This window comes from Amphiura filiformis, chromosome 19 (assembly GCF_039555335.1).
Source record: "Amphiura filiformis chromosome 19, Afil_fr2py, whole genome shotgun sequence".
NCBI lineage: Eukaryota > Metazoa > Echinodermata > Ophiuroidea > Amphilepidida > Amphiuridae > Amphiura > Amphiura filiformis.
The window spans coordinates 52,831,984-52,851,198 of record NC_092646.1 but is presented as its reverse complement, the minus strand read 5'-3'; the positions used below and the strand labels follow the sequence as shown (position 1 = coordinate 52,851,198).

The following is a 19,215-nucleotide window of genomic DNA, read 5'->3' as shown; positions in this document are numbered from 1 at the left end:
ATGTTCCTGTCAATATGGCCCCTCTTTTAAGTCGACTATACCCGATGACCCCCTTTTTTTAGTTGCGGCTACCCCAACGACCCCCCTTTTTTGCTCGCGGCTTAGCCAATGACCCTTTTTTTCTAGAATAGCATCATCAAAATGCCACAAATAATGCCGAAACTTTCAAATTCTTTTATTTTGTACTGGAAATTTGGAAAATTGAAACAAGAAAATGTATGGCTGTTATGACCCCCTTTGTCAGCGTCGCTGTCACCCAAAGACCCCCTATTTTTCCATTTGATCTGTCACCCAAAGACCCTTACTAGTTCAATTTGAACAGCAACTTTCATTTATCACTGATTTTGTTACCGTACTTATTTTGACAAAACAAAGGAATTTGAAGCCATTAGAACTAGAAATTCGATTTTCAAGGTTTCTGTGGCGCTGTTTCGGCTCTCACCCAAAAATTCCATTTAAAAAAGGTCATGTTCTCACCCAATGACCCCATATTTTTTACTTTTTGCTCTCATCGAATGCCAAAATCATGCTCTCACCTAATGACCCCATATTAGTACATTTTGCTCTCACCGAATGCCCCTTAGTACTGCGAAAGTGCCAGCCCTACACCTAGGCCTATATCCATTTCATATTGAAGTGCCCCCCGGAACCCAATGACCCCTTTTTTCAAATTATTATACCCAATGACCCCCTTTTTTATTTTGTTTGTACCCAATGACCCCCCCTTTTTTTTTTTTCAAATAACGTTTTGTACCCGATAGACCCCTAGGCTACTTCGCGACTCCGGTAGGCACATTATAGGCCTAGTACCCGTCACTTCCAAAGTTGAGTGCCCGCCCCCCCCCCAAACAAAAAAAAACCGGGATTCATTCGGTGAGAGATTAATTAGGCTTATCGAGAAATTTGTCCAATATTCTTGAGAGGGGGTCTCTTGCAGAAAAATAAAGGGGGTCAAAGTGGCCGCAGCCGCACATCCCGTAATATATTTTAGGGGGGGGGGGCTAAAATCAGGCTAAAATGCATGTTCCACACGGCGGCGATATTGTGCATACGACTACGAGCTGCTTTTAGCGGATTGATTGCACAAAAACATTTCGACTTTGTTTTTATAAATGGTGAGGTGCAAACGCCCTAAATAAATTGTCAGTAATTTCTATTCCAATTCTTTAAAAATGAAATGAAGAAGCGAGGGAGGACCTGGAGATGTCGTAGGAGGAGAATTCAGATGCAGCAACCTGGCAAGTATCACAGCACAGCAGAGTACATTGAAAATCAACGTTAAGCTTACATAACACCCGGGGGGGCCACTCATGTATAAAAGTTGTAAGCATCCGCGTGAATTGACTTTCAAAAATGACCCTAAACTAGGATGTCGAAAATTTGTCAAACTAACCCTAAACAAGGATTTTACTCAAATAAAAACACCCTAAACAAGGAATTTGTTTGAAATTTACCCATAAACAAGGACAGACAATATAAAAACACCATAAGTGAGGAATTGGTTAGAAATTTGCCCCTATTCATTGCGTGTGTCAGTAGAGTGCCATACAGTGACAGTGATGATATCTGGTTATCTGGTTAGTAAAATTGCTTAGAAACCACTCTTTTGTGCCGAATAACTTGATAAATATGTCACCACTAATGTCTGTTAATTGGGTAATTTAAAAAAACTACCCTAAGCGAGGATCGCCCTTTAAAAAACACCCCTTCTTTTAGTAAAATGAGTGTTTTGAGACCCTAATCGCGGATCCGCGCGGATCCTCGCTTTTGCTTTTCAAAAACACCCTAAATCCGCGTTTTCTTTCACGCGGATGCTTACAACTTTCATGTATGAGTGATCCCCCCGGGACATAACATTAACAAGTTACATACATGTACATGATACGACTTTTAAAAAGCCATATTATAACATTTGCTGAGGAGAACGCCCTCAGAAAATATTTTAAATTCAGGTTTTTACACGATTGTAATGTACTTTAGTAAACAAAGATTCTCTGCAAAAATCAAGACTTTAGGTGTTGTAGTTTTGTTAAAATCCGAGTTTTTGAATATAACTCAGGAACTGTCGTTTTATTATTACGATAGAAATATTAGTAGAACGCGTATGCGATGTCAACACACCCCTACGTACACGGCGTGCGGGACACACACACACGCCAGAAGGTCGTACCATATTACAACTGCCGGAGTAACATGCATTGGCGCTTACTCGAGAACTCTAGCTTCGAATTTGCACACGATAGTTACGCATTCGATGCTAGAGTACTTTACTATGGTTTTTCGGTCGGACAGCGGTGCAATTTTTTACACCGGAGGTTATTTATTCTGTTAATATTGAAATTTAGATGAAAGTTATTTCGATGAGTCAGCTGTATCTTTTGAGCAAGATTTGCGTATTTTGGACAGTCTAAAATTTTGCTGAAGTGTAATTTTAGCAACATTTTTGATGCAATCGCCTGTCGTGATCGGCTGTGTTTACTTCTGAACTTCCATTGCTTTACACGGTGTCATGCTTCAGCGAATCCGACTAGATGTTGAATGCAATGGTCTCTAGCCTAGAATGTGAAGCTATCGGTGAGCAAATTCTTGGCTAGATTTCTCGAGCAAATTGGCGCTAGTTGAAAATTCCGATTTTCTTTGGTTTACCTCACTTGTTCGGCTCAAAATTAAAAGGGGACATATCTGACAGTAAATGCTAATATTTTATTGAAAATGAATACTAATCTATTTTTAAAGAAATGTTATAATATGGCTTTAACTATAATACGAAGTCTATATAATAATAACCTCGAGTCACCAGTACTACATGTTGCTTTGAAGTTCAGTGTGTTCTGCGTTAGCTTAGTGTTACTTGTTGCATGTACATACTTTTATGTGCACGATCAACATGCCTCATATGTACGAAACCACGCTAAACCAACGCAGCACACCCTGAACTTCAAAGCTAGTACCGGTAACTTTTTTTGTTTTTCCATTTTTATTGCCCTGTAGGCCTACTTGGGACTGGTGGGTGGAGAAAAGATACAGAAAACCACCAGCCCCCTTCTTCATGTCAGCCATACAATATTATAAACAAATATGCAATTATTCCTTTAAGCCCAAATTCAAGTTTGATATGTAGCTACACATGTAATTATTGACACCCACCACTCACAAGTGCTGTGATGTATTGTATACACCACCACACAAGCTGAAGCCAGGACATAAGAAAAAGAACATTTGGTAAAAAAGCAGAAGCTGGACCAGGCCTGACAAAAGCACAAAACAAAGACCATCCCAGCACTGTCATAAGCTGTAAGTGTCAATTGAGATATAAATGAGACATCACATTCAAGAGAGTATCAAATTCAAGGCATCATAATCATATGGTTGAACAAACATTCAATCAAATCTACATACCCAGGGTTTTTTTTAAACAAAAAACAACAACAGACCCATCCCCAGACAAGAGTTAGAGCTAGAGTTCTCAAGCAATTATAAACCTGTTCATGGAGTGATAGTATACAGCCATTAAGACTTACTCCAGAACTCTAGCTTCAAATTTGCACACGATAGTTACGCATTTGATGCTAGAGTATGTTGCTGTTGTTTTTCGGTCGGACAGCGTTGAGTTTTTTGCACCGGATGTTATTTATTGTATTAATGTTGGAATTTAGATGAAAGTTATTTCCATGAGTCAACTGTATCTTTTGAATAAAATTTACCTATTTTGTTTTAAGTCTTAATTTGGTTCAAGTTCAATTTTAGCAACATTTTTGATGCAATCGCCTGTCTTGACCGGCTGTGTTTACTGAACTTCCATTGCTTTACACAGTGTAATGCTTCAGCGAATCCTACTAGATTTTGAATGGAATGGTTTCAAGCCTCGAATGTGAAGCTATCGGTGAGCAAATTTGTAGCTAATGTAGACTTCTCAAGCAAAATAAGACTGGCAAAACGTGGGCCTCACTAAATTACAATGAGTCCCCAAATTAAATTAAATATTTTCTCATTATATCCATGTTATAGTTAACCTATCCAGTACTACAGGCTTGATTACACTAAGACAATGGATGCATAAGGCTGATTACCATGGTAACCATCTCATCCCTGCATTGTTCACAGGTAAGTGGTGTTGAAAATTGGGGTGGTCAATTGGGCTATTCCCCTTGAAATACATACCCCCCATGGAAGACATGACCTAGACACCTAGCTCGAGATACTCTAGCTAAAATACAGGTTTACATTTACTATCTTACATTATCTTGCTGTATTTCAGCTAGAGCTCCAAACGACAAGCTTCCGGGTTTTTTTGGAGAACAATACTGTTACGTAAGAAGAAACCCGCCGAGCCCGCCTCTACTCATTATTTCATTGTACTTATTGCAATTTGCCTCCACACATTACGTAATCAACACAAAGCTTTTGTGAGGATTAGTGAGTGGATAAGAAATTGACAGTGGAGGATACTGAAGGACACGCCGATTGTTAGTTGTCAATCATGAATTGCCGCAAGCGTATTAATATTTTACTGCATGGCATTCCGCAAACACCAAGACAAATTATGCCTTATTTTTCCAAAGATCATCTCATATGAAGTAAGCTGAATGCGATCTGTATTTTTGTAACATTCTGATCGCTTTTTATCACCTATTATCGGCGAATTTGCTTGAAAACACGTGAGTTCATGTTGTGTAAACATAATTAGCATAGACACAAATGAAATTACGATGCAATACAATGCAATTTGAATGCGCAGCAGATCTATAGCAATAACGGTCCCCAGTCTTATGCAGAATTAAACCCTGTCTGTAGACACCCCCTGCATAGTGCAGACATTCAAAGTTACATGCTACTGTTTGTAGCAAGTTAGGTATCAATCAATCCCAATTTATTTGTTTTTTGTCAAAAATGAACAGCAAACGATACAATATTATAAAAAAAAATATAATAAAATACAAAATGACAGAGGAGGTGCAATGGAAAGCAGAATGTTGCACCCCCTTTGTAAAAGTCACACAATAGAGCATAAGGACAATATAAAGTCTGCACAAAAAGTAACTCAGCTGTTATACGCTTATAGATTCAAAACTAATAATTGTTTTCACAATATTTCAACATAAAAAGAAGGATGATTTATTTACGCGCATTTTGATACCCCATTTGTCCAATTTTGTTCAATATTGACAATACAGCAGTGTTTTGAAAGAAAAATACCCCAATTTAAAAGTTGCAGTTATTTGTATTGATTTGAAGTAAGCGAGAAGATAATGGCGGGCTTTATGTGTTTACAGTGCTGGTATTATAACCATTGATCGCTGTAAACTGCAACTTTTAAATTCGGGTATTTTTCTGTAAAAACACTACTGTGTTGTTAATATTGAACGACATTTGACGAATGGGGTATCAAAATGCGTGTAAATAAATCATCCTTCTCTCTATGTTGAAATATTGTGAAAACAATTATTTGTTCTAAATCTATAGGCGTATTTATGACAGCTGAGTTACTTTTTGTGCAGACTTTATATTATATTGTAGAGAACTGTAGCCATAAATTTTTTAAACTAAATAAAAATGACATTGAAGCTATCAAGATTCTGAACACATCCAATGATCAGTGTCAATCACATTGTCATATGATCAGGTTCAGATTTATGATAAGTCAAAGGGGTGAGGAATTTCTTTCTGTTGTTTGTAATTTAAATTTTTGATTTATTGTAGACACTGGAAGAGGATTGATGACTTTAAAGCCTTTAAAGGTTAGTACATGTAATAAAGTGAGCCAGTGAGTGAGTGAGTGAGTAAGTAAGTAACTCACTGGCTGGCTGACTAGCTGGCTGACAGATTGCTGACTGGGCTGACAGCCTTGCTGGTTGGCTGACTGGCTGACAGGTTGACTTGAGATTGTATTAAAGGGGGGTAACCCTATTGGTTTTGGATATGGATTGTCTTTAAAATTACATAATAATATCTAATATCGCCCCCTTTATGCTGCTTTGTGAAAAAACGAGAGCATTTTCAGCGTAAATGTGAATAAATAGCCAAATTTGCAATCCAATACCTTGGTATGCATGAATTGCATTCTGGGCAGGCAAGCAACAAGACCTGGCGACAATGTTGCAATGCCCGCCCGCATTGAACGGAAAATATATGTTTTTAACTCTTTTTCGTACCGTTTCAGACAAAATGGAAACAAAATATATTTCCCGTGCAACATGTACATTTCAAATGAATATAAAAAAGTTCGGGTTAAAAATGGAGAGGAAAAAAAAAACCATTCCACTACCGGGTTTTGAACCGGGTACCTCTCGGGTAAAAAACATAACACGCTAATCCATTGCGCCACAGAGGCGGCTTAGACAACGTTGGAATTTTTTCAAATATATACTGTCACAAGTCTCCTCAGCACTTAGTGTAGTTCGCTTCTTTCACAGAATGTGAATGACGCGAAACCAAAGTAGCTGTTGAGGAGACTGATGATTCGCTCATAATTCCCTGCCCAGAAATCCAAGTAATTTTTAGTATTTACAAAGTGGTAGCCTCTAAAGGCCGCTGTTCTTCATGATTTCTCCGAAATACATCGACTTGGAGCGCCAAATTTCAGGATAGCAATGAGAAAAATAGTATCTATTATGTGATACCAAAACCTCATCAACATAATGAAAAATATCGGGGGATGATGCTGTCGATCGGGTCACGGACCTTTAATAAATTGATTCATTTGATTGATTACACAGGTTGATGATGTCATCATTTCTATTCCCAAGAGGCTGCTAATAACGACACAAACTACTTTGGACAGTGAAATCGGTGATTATATAAAAAGGTACATAAAGTCTTAAATGTAAATTAAACATATACGGAAATTCCATAGATATCATATAATACTGTAAAAATTCAATAATAAGCATACATGTATGTATGTGCCTATTAAAGCCATAACATTTTCATACAAAATAGATTAGTATTTCTTTGCCATAAAATGTTAGCTTTACTGTCAGATATATCTCCTGTTAATTTTGAGCCTAACAACTACCGTATTTCACAAATAGTCGCTCCCCTCAAATACACCCCCAACCACTTTTTTCAACCAAGATGTTACAAAAATGCTGATATTTCCATGCTATCTTATGTAGTAAGCTTACCAAGTTGCCCACATGGTAGATAATAGCGTCAATAATTGGCGAAAATCTGATTGGAAACCCGAAATGAACCAGAAGTCAGTGTTTCTAGTTCATATTTCGTCATTTTAGCGTTTTTTATCGTTCTAAAATTGACCTTGAATAAACGCCCCCCCCCCCACCCTTTGGGAAAATGTAACGCCCGGGGGCGTTTATTTGACGAAATACGGTATAAAGCAAAGCAAAGAAAATTGAATTTACTACCAGCGCCCGATGTCACCTTCAGTCATCTTATGGTACGATCACTGTCTCACACGCTATGAACGTACTGTGTTATAAACATTGCGTATGCGTTCAACTAATATTTCCATCGTAATAATAAAACGACGGATCCTGCGTTTTATTCAAAATCTCGGATTTTGACAAAACTACAGTACCTAGGGTCTTGATTTTTGCAGGGTATGTTGGTTTAATAAAGTACAATATAATCGTGTAAAAAACAGAATTTTGAAAAATATTGAGGGCGTCCTCAGCAAATGTTATAATATGGCTTTAATGAGTTGCTCGGACACGAACAAATATTTACTGTAGTTTGTTAAACTTTTTCTCTTTTTTTTTTTTTTTTTTGAAAAAACAAAACAAAAAATTTGTTGTCTTAGGAACTTTTTAATAGGCCCATTATATGCTTATTATGGAACTTTTACGGTATGGTTTTGAATATTTTGTAAATGTTTTCTTGCAGTTGTACACCAAAGCTGACTCCTCTCCAAGTGCTATGTATATTCCTGATGTATGAGAAAGCCAAAGGCCTTAATTCCTCCTGGCACCCATATATCTCTGTATTACCACAAGTATACACCACACCAGCCTATTTTAGTAATGAGGAACTCACAAGCTTACCAAGATTTCTAAGTATACAAGCTCAACAACAAGTTTTGACAGTTAAGGGTGCTTATGAGGCTGTTGCAGACATTCTGGTGACCATGGAGACCATGTTTGCTTTCTGCCATGGGGTGATGGGCTTTGAAGAATTCAGATGGGCTTGGTTTGTAATAAACACTAGGTAAGAGTTTTCTCCAAATAGAGTACACCCAAAAAATGACTAAGAATTGCCCTGTGTATTGCAGTTAAGTTAGCTAAATCGATAAGGCGATCGACTATGGTGCGAGAGGTTGCGAGTTCGAACACTGGTGGTGCCTGTGTGTCTGTGCGTAATGTCTAGGCGTTGTGCCTGTGAATAGCGCACTATAAATCACTGCCTTTTTTTTAAATCTTATAGTATATTAAATTGGTTTTCACGCATACTAAAAAGTGTACCTACAGCATTTGTTGGCAAAGCCAAAATTGAATTATAATTTGCATCTTTAAACTTGAGCACTAGAAACGTTAGCAGGCATAGTACTTGGCTTCTGTTATTTGACATGATGCATTAGATATACGTACATGTAGAACACAAGCAAACAAACCTTTAAAGCCATAATGTGTGATTTGCTCCACAGCAATGCCCTCATTTTTTCTTGAATTTCTTGCCCAATGGTATACTAAAATACCATGGGAACGACTAAGCCTGGAGTGCTCTAATTACAGTCAAATTCAAGGTTTTATAATAATTCCGGAGATCATCGGTTTTATTCCGAGTTCACCAATCGAGTAATGGCTAAACACATCGCGTGCGTCATGGTGCATGTGTATGGTTGAATCATTGAATCAGTACGTATAAACTGTATTTCGCTATCTGTCTTACGTCTTGTTTGAACGACCCGGAAGCATGAAGCAACGCTAATAATCATGATAATAATACGATCGGCAAGCTAATACACGCATAATTTGTAGGCACTGGAATGAAACACCAATTTTCTTCATTTTTTTTTGGCTCAAAATTAGTGAAAAGGGACAATGTGATCAGTGAAAACTAATATTTAAATAGGAATATATTCTTGATGCAAATCACACATTATGGCTTTAATCAAAACTTATAGTGCCTATAAGATGGAGGATGTGACCTGGGTGTATGGCATTACGATGCACCATAGACCGTGAAGAGATGGACGGTCGTGTGGATCGTAATGCTATAGAAAGTTCACAATATGCTGAGAGTGCCGAGACCATGTACATCTCGCTCGCACCTGTTGGATTAGCGTGTTTGAAAGAAGCGGCATTCAATCGAAGTACATACATTGTCTCTGACACAGTTACGACTGCAATGTAAACTATGTTGTCACAAAACAATTATAGTTACAAGAAATGCCACAGTAAAAAACGCTTATTTGATGCAGTTTCAAGTTAATTAAATAAATACATATATTCACCGTTGCGATTTATCTAACACTACCTGTTACTCTGGCATTGAATGAGTTTCACTTTGCGTTATATAAGCCTTGGTCTCATCGTCATGCTTGTACGGATGCGCAGAGCACAACATTCCATTAGTTTTAAATTTGTGACTGATAATGCAATTGAGTGGACGAGAGTTGAGTTATTGACATTTGGTACCGTAAATCGATTTGATGGCAGGTTTGAAGACTATCTTGCCTTTGCGTTCAGACGAGACGATCATAGCTTCAAAGGATATGCTGCAGATGACCGTCCATGTCTTCACGGTCTATGGATGTACACATACTACATGTGTAGCTATCCTGATGTAACTGATCCAAGCATCTGGTGAAGTTTTCATGATTACTACCCAGCCACTCCCCATAGACATGATGCTTGGTATAAAGTATTGCTTTGATGGACTGATTTTGGAAATCCAATCAATCAATTTATATATATAATTAGTTGTTTGTATACCTATTTGCTCCTTTACAGGTCTGTATACATGAAGCAAGATGTGAGTGAGTTTCTACAGCCTGAAGTAAACACCTATGCACTGGCACCACTACTGGACTTACTGAACCATTCTCCAACTGTAGAGGTAAGTCTGTCACAAGGACAACCAATCCAAGAGAATGGACAAGAACAGCTAGACAACTACACATAATGCCTTTGAATAGTTTGAAAACAGGCAGAAATTCAGGGCACCAATTAATACCGTCGCCATAGAGCTCAAAACACCACCGTTTAGGCAAAGTAAAAGAACAACAAGTTTGTTTCCTGTAGCGCGCATTTCGTTTTTGACGGTTTGTGCACATTTGATTTTTTTTTCACTTACAAAGAAAAAACAGAAAAAAATAATATAAAACACTACTGGAGTAAACATGTACACATTACACAACAAATGAGCATAGTGAAAAACTACTGTTGAAAGGGGGTCATAAATATTCTTGAATATGAAGAAATATGATTTTTTTGTGTGTCAGAGAAACCCGCTGTAAATTCCCATTCCAATTTGCAGCGAAAAGGGTATTTTTTTTCCATTTCAAGACATTGATTTAAAAAAGATGCATTTCGCATTTGACTTTTTGGACCTGCTACAAGAAGCAAACATGTTTTTTTGGCCTTATAGTCTATATACCTTCCTCGAGTCAGTAATTTAGGTATTGTTTTTTATTGTATCTCTAAATGTAATGAAAAGAAGTATATAAAAGTATAAATTTTTAGAAAGGAAATGATGCAAGGAATCCAACTATAGTCCGTATATCTACCTTGTGTCACCGGCACTATCTTTGAAATTTAGTGTGTTCTGCGTTACTTGGTGTGTATACATACTTTTAGGCGCGCGATCAACGTGCTAGTACACGCAAGAAACCATGCCAAGGCAACGCAGTACATGCTGAACTTCAAAGCTAGTGCCGGTGACTAGGGGTAGATATACACTACATGTATAGCATAACAGATTCTTGCAAAAATTAACATGTTTTGAGAAAATCTCAAAATTTGATTATACTATACGGACTATAATAAAAAACAAAATGTTAATTCAACTACAGTAAATCATCAGCATTGAATTGCAGTTAATGCTGAATTCTTATCTATAGAATTACAAAATTGTTTTGGATGGAGAATGTAGGTTTTGACTTTTATGATAATGTAAATAATAAACACCAATTAGTTAGTATATTCTACTCATTTTTACAACCAAAACAGAACATGTTTTTAATGAATGTGTACAAAGTTTAAGGTTAGCCATATCATAAATTTTATCCCCTTTATTTAAAAGGGCATTTCATAATCCACAGCCTCATCCCCCCACTTTTCTCAAAAAAAGTTCAGATTTTATGGCTACATAATGTTTATGTATCAAATATTTCTTGCAGATTAATTCGTTTAGCAAAAATATCATGAAATTTGAAGAACGAAATTACAACACATTGATTATGGAGCAGTGTACTACACATAATCATTTTTGGGAATAAGCTTTTTTCGTGGATATCAACTGGAAAATGTCCTAAAAAGAAGATGCTAGGATCACAAAATACTCCTTTAATTTTTTTTACTCATGATGTTTGTATCGTTTTGCAGGTATCTGCTGCATATAACAAGTCGTCTCAGTGTTATGAGATCAAGGCGAAGACACCATACAAGAAATATGACCAGGTGTTTATATGTTATGGACCACATGACAATACCAAGCTGCTTCTTGAGTATGGGTTTACTGTACCTCATAATCCACATAATGTTGTCATGTTTGAAATAGGTAAGTTTAAAAAAAAAAAAAAAAAAGAAGGTTTTTTATTTGAAACTCTAATGGTGACCCGCAGGTCAAATTGCTAGAAGTGTACATTAAACACACCTAAACAGACACAATGCAATTTGCAGGCAGCAGCTTAATCAGCGCCAATATTGCAACATTGAAACAAAACAACTATACAAACATCCAATCCAACCCAACCCCATCCCCCAGTAGGCAATGAGGATAAAGTGCCTTGCCCAAGGACACAACAGTTGGCACGAGCGGGGCTCGAACTCGCAACCTATATATATATATGGATTATGAGTCGGGCGCCTTATCCACTCGGCCACACATGCTCCCAGTTTAGTGTGTATGGAGCATGGTGTACCGGGTGGGGGGGGGGGGGGGGGCACGAATAAAAGGTATACGTTGGGGGGCGGCCCAAAGGGTTTGTTTTTTTTGCAAGAAAAATCCCTAAACATGGGTCCTGATTTGAGCCAAATTGATCAAAAACTGTCAAATCAGCTGTTTTTTTTTTTTTTAATTCCCTAAACATGGGCAGGGTTTTCAGAGTTCCAGTGGCTCACCTCTATCAAAATGTAATTCAAATACCCCCACCAGTTTTTTACACAATTGTGATATAACTATAACTAACATACCCTGCAAAAATTAAGACTTTAGGTGCTGTAGTTTTGTGGAGCATCTGAAAAAGACAGATGAAAATATTAGTTGAATGAGTATGTGATGTTCATAACACGGCACGTGACGTGACATGTGGGAACGCTATATACATTTTGTACATCAAAGGACTGTACCTTAGCCCGATGGACAGAGTGACACACATTGGCGACACCGGTGCTAGTAGTAAATTCCAATTTTCTTTGCTTTACCTCAGTTGGTCGTCTCAAAATCAAATGGGGACATAGCTGTCAGTAAAAGTTAACATTTTTTTTAAAGAAATACTTATCTATTTTATGGGAATGTTACAATGTGGCTTTAAAAGCTCGATCACCCACCTTTGCACAGTATTTTTGGTGGGACCTGAGAGCACATCAGACACCAAATTGCATTCTGAATATGAAGAAAATACCTAATATTTTCAGGTGTTTCGAATCTTCATGTATATCTTCAATACAAAAGGTCAAAATTTTCATATGATGGTTGGCTTTTCCTCCCAGCTACATAGAATTTAAGTACATATCATTAGACTTATGAAGTTTACTGTGAGGACTGTTAATGTCAAAAATGTCAATTGCCATAAAATTTGTATATATCACAAATTTCTGAAATCTAAATTATTTTGATATAAGAAGGACATTCTTCATATTCAGAATGCAATTTGGTGTGTCTGCACTCTGTTGTGCTCTCAGGTCCCACAAAAATACAGTACAAAGGTGGGTTTATACAGAGCTCTTAAAATGCTACAGCCTTACAAACTCCAATTTTCATTTCAGATGAAATTATAAAGTATTTGACTTGTCAACTATCATCACAACATTCCCACGGTGCATTAATGGAAAAGAAGCTGCAGATATTACATAGCAACCAGATGACCTCTGACCTCTCATGCAGTCTTGATGGGTTGTCATGGAAACTTCAAACAGTACTGAGAATTTTATGTATGGATTTTAATGAATTGTAAGTATGGGTGTTGTAATTTTACATTTTACTATAATAAGTTGTCAAACCGTCAGCTGAATATGTGTGCATTGTTTTTAATTGTTATTACAGTATTACATATACGCTCCTCTATACCAAGAAGGACTATTAATATATAAACTTGTGTGTGTGGGGATGGAAGAGGGTAATTATTGGGTGTTATACAGTGGCGGAGATTTCTTTTTGACATGGGGGGATGAGGTTTGAAAAAAATTCTTGGATTATATTGAATTCAGTATGCAGAGCAAACTGCAAACTTCGGACACTAAATCTATGTATAGAACAGTTAACAGCCTTTTGAACAAAAATAAGAAAATCCAACCTGCCTCTGACTCTGCCAAAGCATTGAGTGATAACTTTGCTCACTACTTTGAAGAGAAAGTTGAGAATGTTCATAAAGGTCTTGTAAAATGTATGTCATCTAGTAGTATAAGTAGCACAAATGGGTATGATCAAGATTCATGTAAATTGTCTAAGTTTCCTGTTCTAAGTGAAGGTGATGTTGAAAAGCTAATTGTAGGTCTGAGTACTAAGAGTTGTATGTTAGATCCAATACCCACGTGGTACCTGAAAGACAATCTGTCCACTTTTGTTCATGCAATATCAAATGTTATCAACATGTCTCTTTCCACAGGAGAGTTTCCCCAGTCTCTCAAACGTGCTGTTATAACGCCGATCATTAAGAAGTCTTCCCTCAATCCGGACGAACTAAAGAACTACCGGCCAGTCTCTAGCCTTCCATTTCTGTCTAAAGTCATTGAGAAGCATGCAGTTAATACCATCACAGAACACATGATTGACAATAGTCTCGGTGAGCCACTTCAATCAGCTTACCGCCGTGCTCATAGCACAGAAACAGCCCTGCTGAAAGTCAAAAATGACATTATGCATTCGATCCATAACCAGCAGGGTGTCTTCCTAGTATTACTCGACCTTAGCTGTGCGTTTGACACAGTTGATCATGTGATCCTTCTTAGCAGGATGGAAAAGGAGATTGGTTTGTCGGATACAGCACTTCAGTGGCTGAAGTCATATTTCAGCAATAGAACATCACGTGTTAGAATTGACAATGAACTCTCTGCTGAGCATGTTATGAACTACGGTCTGCCACAAGGTTCTACAGTTGGCCCATTGTCATTCACAGTGTATACCATTCCTCTCGGTAGAATCATCACCAAATATGGCTTATCTTACCACATGTACGCCGACGATCTTCAGCTCTACATTAGCTTCGATCCATCCACTCCAGCATCAATTCAGAATGCTCTCTCCACTCTCACTCAGTGCATAAATGAGATACGTTCATGGATGACTACCAATATGCTCAAGTTAAACAATGATAAGACCGAGTTTTTCATTGCCATATCCACTCACAACAAGCAGCGCATGCCACCGGTCACTTTACAAGTTGGTTCTGACACCATTCACCCATCTGAGACGGTACGGAATCTTGGAGTCATCTTCGACACTCACATGACAATGACATCCCACATATCATCCATCTGTAGCAGTTTGAACACACATCTCAGGAATATCACCCGATCCGCTGTTACCTGGACTTTGACACCTGCAATCACATAATTCGTTCTCTAGTTCTGTCACGCCTTGATTACGGCAATGCTCTTCTTCTGGGTGCAAGACAAGTCGATATCTCCAGACTTCAACGTCTGCAGAACTGGTCTGCTAAACTGATCTTTCGTGCCACCAAATATGACCATGCATCCCCCTTTCTCCAACAACTTCATTGGCTGCCAGTCAAGGAGCGGATAGCTTTTAAGATCTTGCTGTGTGTGTTTAAGGCCATCAATGATATTGCACCAGCCTATTTGTCATCGCTCCTGACTTTGTACTCTCCTGCCCGTGGGGGATTGCGCTCATCCACCGACAACACTCGTATTGAATTACCAAAAATAAACAGCAGAACTCTCAAATCAGCCGCTGACAAGACATTCTTTTTTACAGCACCATCCATGTGGAACAGCCTGCCTCAAACCATAAGATCCACCGGCTCACTTCCAGTCTTCAAAAAGGGCCTCAAATCCCACCTTTTCCCAAAATAATTGTTCTTGCATTATATCATGTTGCTTTTTTGCTTCATTTTTCTTATTGTTGTTGTGTTTTTATATATATTGTTTTATGCGCTGTGATCACATGAAATGGCGCTTTATAAAAGCCTGTGTATTATTATTATTATTATTATTGTTGGCGACAGAATGTTTATGGTACAAATGCGCGCATGAAGCACACAAAAAAATTAGCCATATTGAAGCTAAACTGATGAAATATGGTGCAAAAGTGGAATAAATTTGTGCGAAGCACACACAAATTGGCACTTTGGGGGATAAAATGGCTAAATATGAGGTTAATTTGGTCAGAAACCCAGTGTAACACCATATTATTCTTATTCTATAGGTCATTGTGATACATGTGCTTACTTCTAATATACCAAACCAGTAGAGCAATATGCGACTCAAAACATGGAACCTGATTATTTTGTTGATAGGCCTCTGTATAAATAGTAAAACATCAAAACAAAATCGGAAAACCTACCTTTCATTCATTTCATTTGGCTGCGGAGCAGGTGATCACAAACTGTTCATGAGATAGTGTCTGGTTGTAGCATATTGTCAGCATTCCCCAGCAGCCTCTTTATGTAAGACCTTGCTTCCTTTTGCCATGTGATGGTGTGTTGAGGGCATACATTCTACAAGGCATCCTGAGTGTCCAAGGAAATGTAGCTGTTCCAGCCTCACATACTTCATAAGAAGATCTGTGTTAGTGGTGTCATAGATCTTGGCATTTCTGACATGTTTGATGTTTAGCATCATTGAATATGCTATTGCAAGATGGAGCAAAGGCGGGAGCACAGCCCTGGGAGCAGAGGCGTTGATCTTGCTCTCCATACCGCTTATCTAGGATAACATCCATATCATACAGTAGTACTGTATCCGATGGTGAAAAGCCTTACTTTGGTTGTAATGGAGATTGTTTTAATCTTCTACCTGTTAGTAACATTTAATGATTTTATTGTAGTAATAATTTACTGTGTCTGTTTACTCTTTTTTCAACAGAAACAGCTGGAAGAGGATACTTACTGGAGGAGAGTGCAGCAAACAAACAGAACTCAAATCTAAACAGCTTGCTAATGAATGTATTCAAGGAGCATTAATTTCAAACCAGGAGACTGTACAGGTAACATGGTTATTTTATATCTTAACTGATCCCCTCTGTAGCCTGGGAGCTGAATAAATCTTCTGGGCTCCCAGTCTACTGTCACATGGGTTGTGTCATAATGTGGGCATAATCCAGACCACAAGACAGGACGGTTTCAAGTCAGTATGTGTCAGGCCGATGCGCAAATAGTTTAATAGCGAATATTGTTACTGCGCATTGTAAGTTGGCGTGACGTGAAATGACAACATCTCAGGTTTATGGGATTTACCGAAAAGGTCAATAAGTAAAATGATCAAAATTAGCACAAGGCAGCTATGACTTATCGTTTTTGGGCAGGAAAAACCTCCTGTGTCATTGGGGAGGAAAACCTCATTGGCCCCTAAACATGTTTAAAGCAAAACCTCCTATGTAACCTCTTTGCAGTTTAGTTTTAAACATGTTCAAGGGCCACAAGTACATGATGATCACATTTCTTGCCTTAACTCTTCATTCAAACTGTGACTTGGTAAAGAACAACCTCTATCTGCAATAAGTGATTGTGACCAAATTTTGACTTTTTTGTTCTAAAAAAACCAGGGTTCGGTTTTTTGCCGGCAAAAACCTGCTTTTGACAGCAAAGTGGCAAAAACTGGCAAAAACCTGTTTTTGCCAGTTTTTGCCCAGTTTAAACCGGCAAAAATGGCAAAAAATGGCAAAAACTCACATATAGTCACTCAAATATTAAAAAAGGAACATAGAAAGCTCATAAATAGTAACACACAACTTTTAATGAATCATTCAACATATTTTTTCTCTCATCAAGTCCTTAAAATGAAAAAGTTTTGAATATTGGTATACGCCACATTTCGGTTAAATGAATTTGAGCAATGAAAATTTAATTTCTTAATATGTTACTCATAATTACAAAATCTGGTCTTGTAACACTCATGAAATTATTTTTGGAACTTAATAATTTGTTTTGAGATGAAAAAACTGAATTATAAATCACTTTTTTAGTTTTTGCCATTTTTGCCAGCAAAAACTGGCAAAAACTGTTATTGCCAAGCGTTAAAACCATGAGTTAAAACCGCGGTTTTTCCACCTGCAAAAACCTGCGAACCCTGAAAAAAAACCGGTAAAATATACCTGTGTAATTTTATAGACATTTTGTCTGAATTTGCTTTTTCTTTGTATTGATTTCAGAAAGTAAGACTCCTGCCTACATCTCAGCATGTTGATCTGGTGTTGTCTGTCTGCGAAGAAAGGAAGTTGATCTTAGAGTCACAGCTATAGTTATAATAGTTTTCTTTAAATAAACACAGCAGAACACCATCATATTTCAAAGGCCAGAATGTGGTCAGGTAAAAATACTGGTCAAACCAGATCAAACCAATCCAAGACATTATTGGAAATAACAGCCAATCAAAGTGAGTTGGATTCACCTCCACTGGCATGTACGTACGCAGGGGTCGTATTCCTGTGCGTCCTGGGACGCCTTACTTTTACGTCTTTGATGGTTCGGACCCCTTAATTACAAGTTGAAATTGACCAATGGTCCGATCAAAACTGCATGGACCCCTTAAATTTTACAATTTACAGAGGCTTTAATTATGTAAAATTTTGTCATTGTCGATACAAAAAGGAACCAATTATGACACAGAAAAACCAAGAAATCTTCCGAATAGAGCGTTCCAAAATTATGAAAATAGCCAGCCAATACAATAAAGTAATTTATCCGTTTTGAAGGACTAGCCTATGATCGGCTTATCATTATGAAATCTTTATTTTTATGAAAACCATTGTTAAAGGAGTATTTCGTGATCCTAGCATCCTCTATTTATGTCATTTTTCATTAGATATCCACGAAAAAAACCTATTCCCAAAATTTCAGTTGCTTCCGATTTTGCGTTCGCGAGTTATGCATGATTATGTGTATTACACTGCTCCATAGACAATGCGTTGTAGTTTCGTTCTGGTGCACCAGAACGAAATTCAAATTTCACTATATCTTTGCTAAACGAATTAATCTGCAAGAAATATTTTGTACATAAACATTATGTAGCCAGAGATTTCCAGTGATATAAAAATCTCAACTTTTTTTGAGAAAAGTGGGGGGATGAGGCTGTGGATCACGAAATGCCCCTTTAATACAATAAAGAAGTTTTAAACCTACCCCGGAAACCGACATGTGTGGGCAAGTTATTTTGTGGACTCTAAATCAGTATTTGACCATTTTCAAAGTTCAGACCCCTTAACTTCGGACCCCTTAAAATTCTCATTGGACCCCTTACATTTGGGTTTTGCAGGGCTTAAAAGGGTCCTGAAAAAAAAACCAAAACAATTGGACCCTTTAGATTTTTTTAGCTTAGATTATCCCTGCATGTACACATGCAGTTGTATATACGTGGCTTGGTCATGTAGAGCACATGTTCATGAATCCAAATTAAATTTTTATAATAGATGCGACACATTCATTTCAAATCATAAAGGTGTGACACAAGCTGCACTTATTATAATGGTTTTCGACATCCTCAAATCCAAAATCAATAAAATAATCATCACATGCCGTCAACAAATCCTTTATAAAGAACTTGAGGAAAATTACCCTCGATTAGAAGAAAGCGAGGGCAATAAATCTTCTTTCCCTGGTCTTATTTTCATATACCACTGTTGGCAGGAGGGCTCCCAGCTCCAACCAAACCATGGGAAATAACCCTTTCCCTTCTTCCCTGGACCTCTGTGCAACTCAGT

General features: G+C 37.6%; 1 protein-coding gene across 2 annotated transcripts; it reads left to right on the top strand.

Annotated features, from left to right (window-relative positions):
• Nucleotides 1–1,085: 1,085 nt before the first annotated feature.
• Nucleotides 1,086–18,455, top strand: LOC140141468 (SET domain-containing protein 4-like). 2 transcript variants are annotated; one of them, XM_072163342.1, is made up of 10 exons: nt 1,086–1,238; nt 4,009–4,104; nt 5,701–5,738; nt 6,717–6,805; nt 7,843–8,163; nt 9,909–10,014; nt 11,502–11,676; nt 13,107–13,290; nt 16,383–16,503; nt 17,668–18,455. In XM_072163342.1, the coding sequence occupies exons 1-10, from the start codon at nt 1,178–1,180 to the stop codon at nt 17,755–17,757; spliced, it is 1,281 nt and encodes a 426-aa protein (XP_072019443.1). In that variant the 5' UTR covers nt 1,086–1,177; the 3' UTR covers nt 17,758–18,455. The 2 variants fall into 2 exon arrangements, with proteins under 2 accessions (XP_072019443.1, XP_072019444.1); XM_072163343.1 differs by lacking the exon at nt 1,086–1,238 and adding an exon at nt 3,009–3,294.
• The last annotated feature ends 760 nt before the right edge of the window (nt 18,456–19,215 follow it).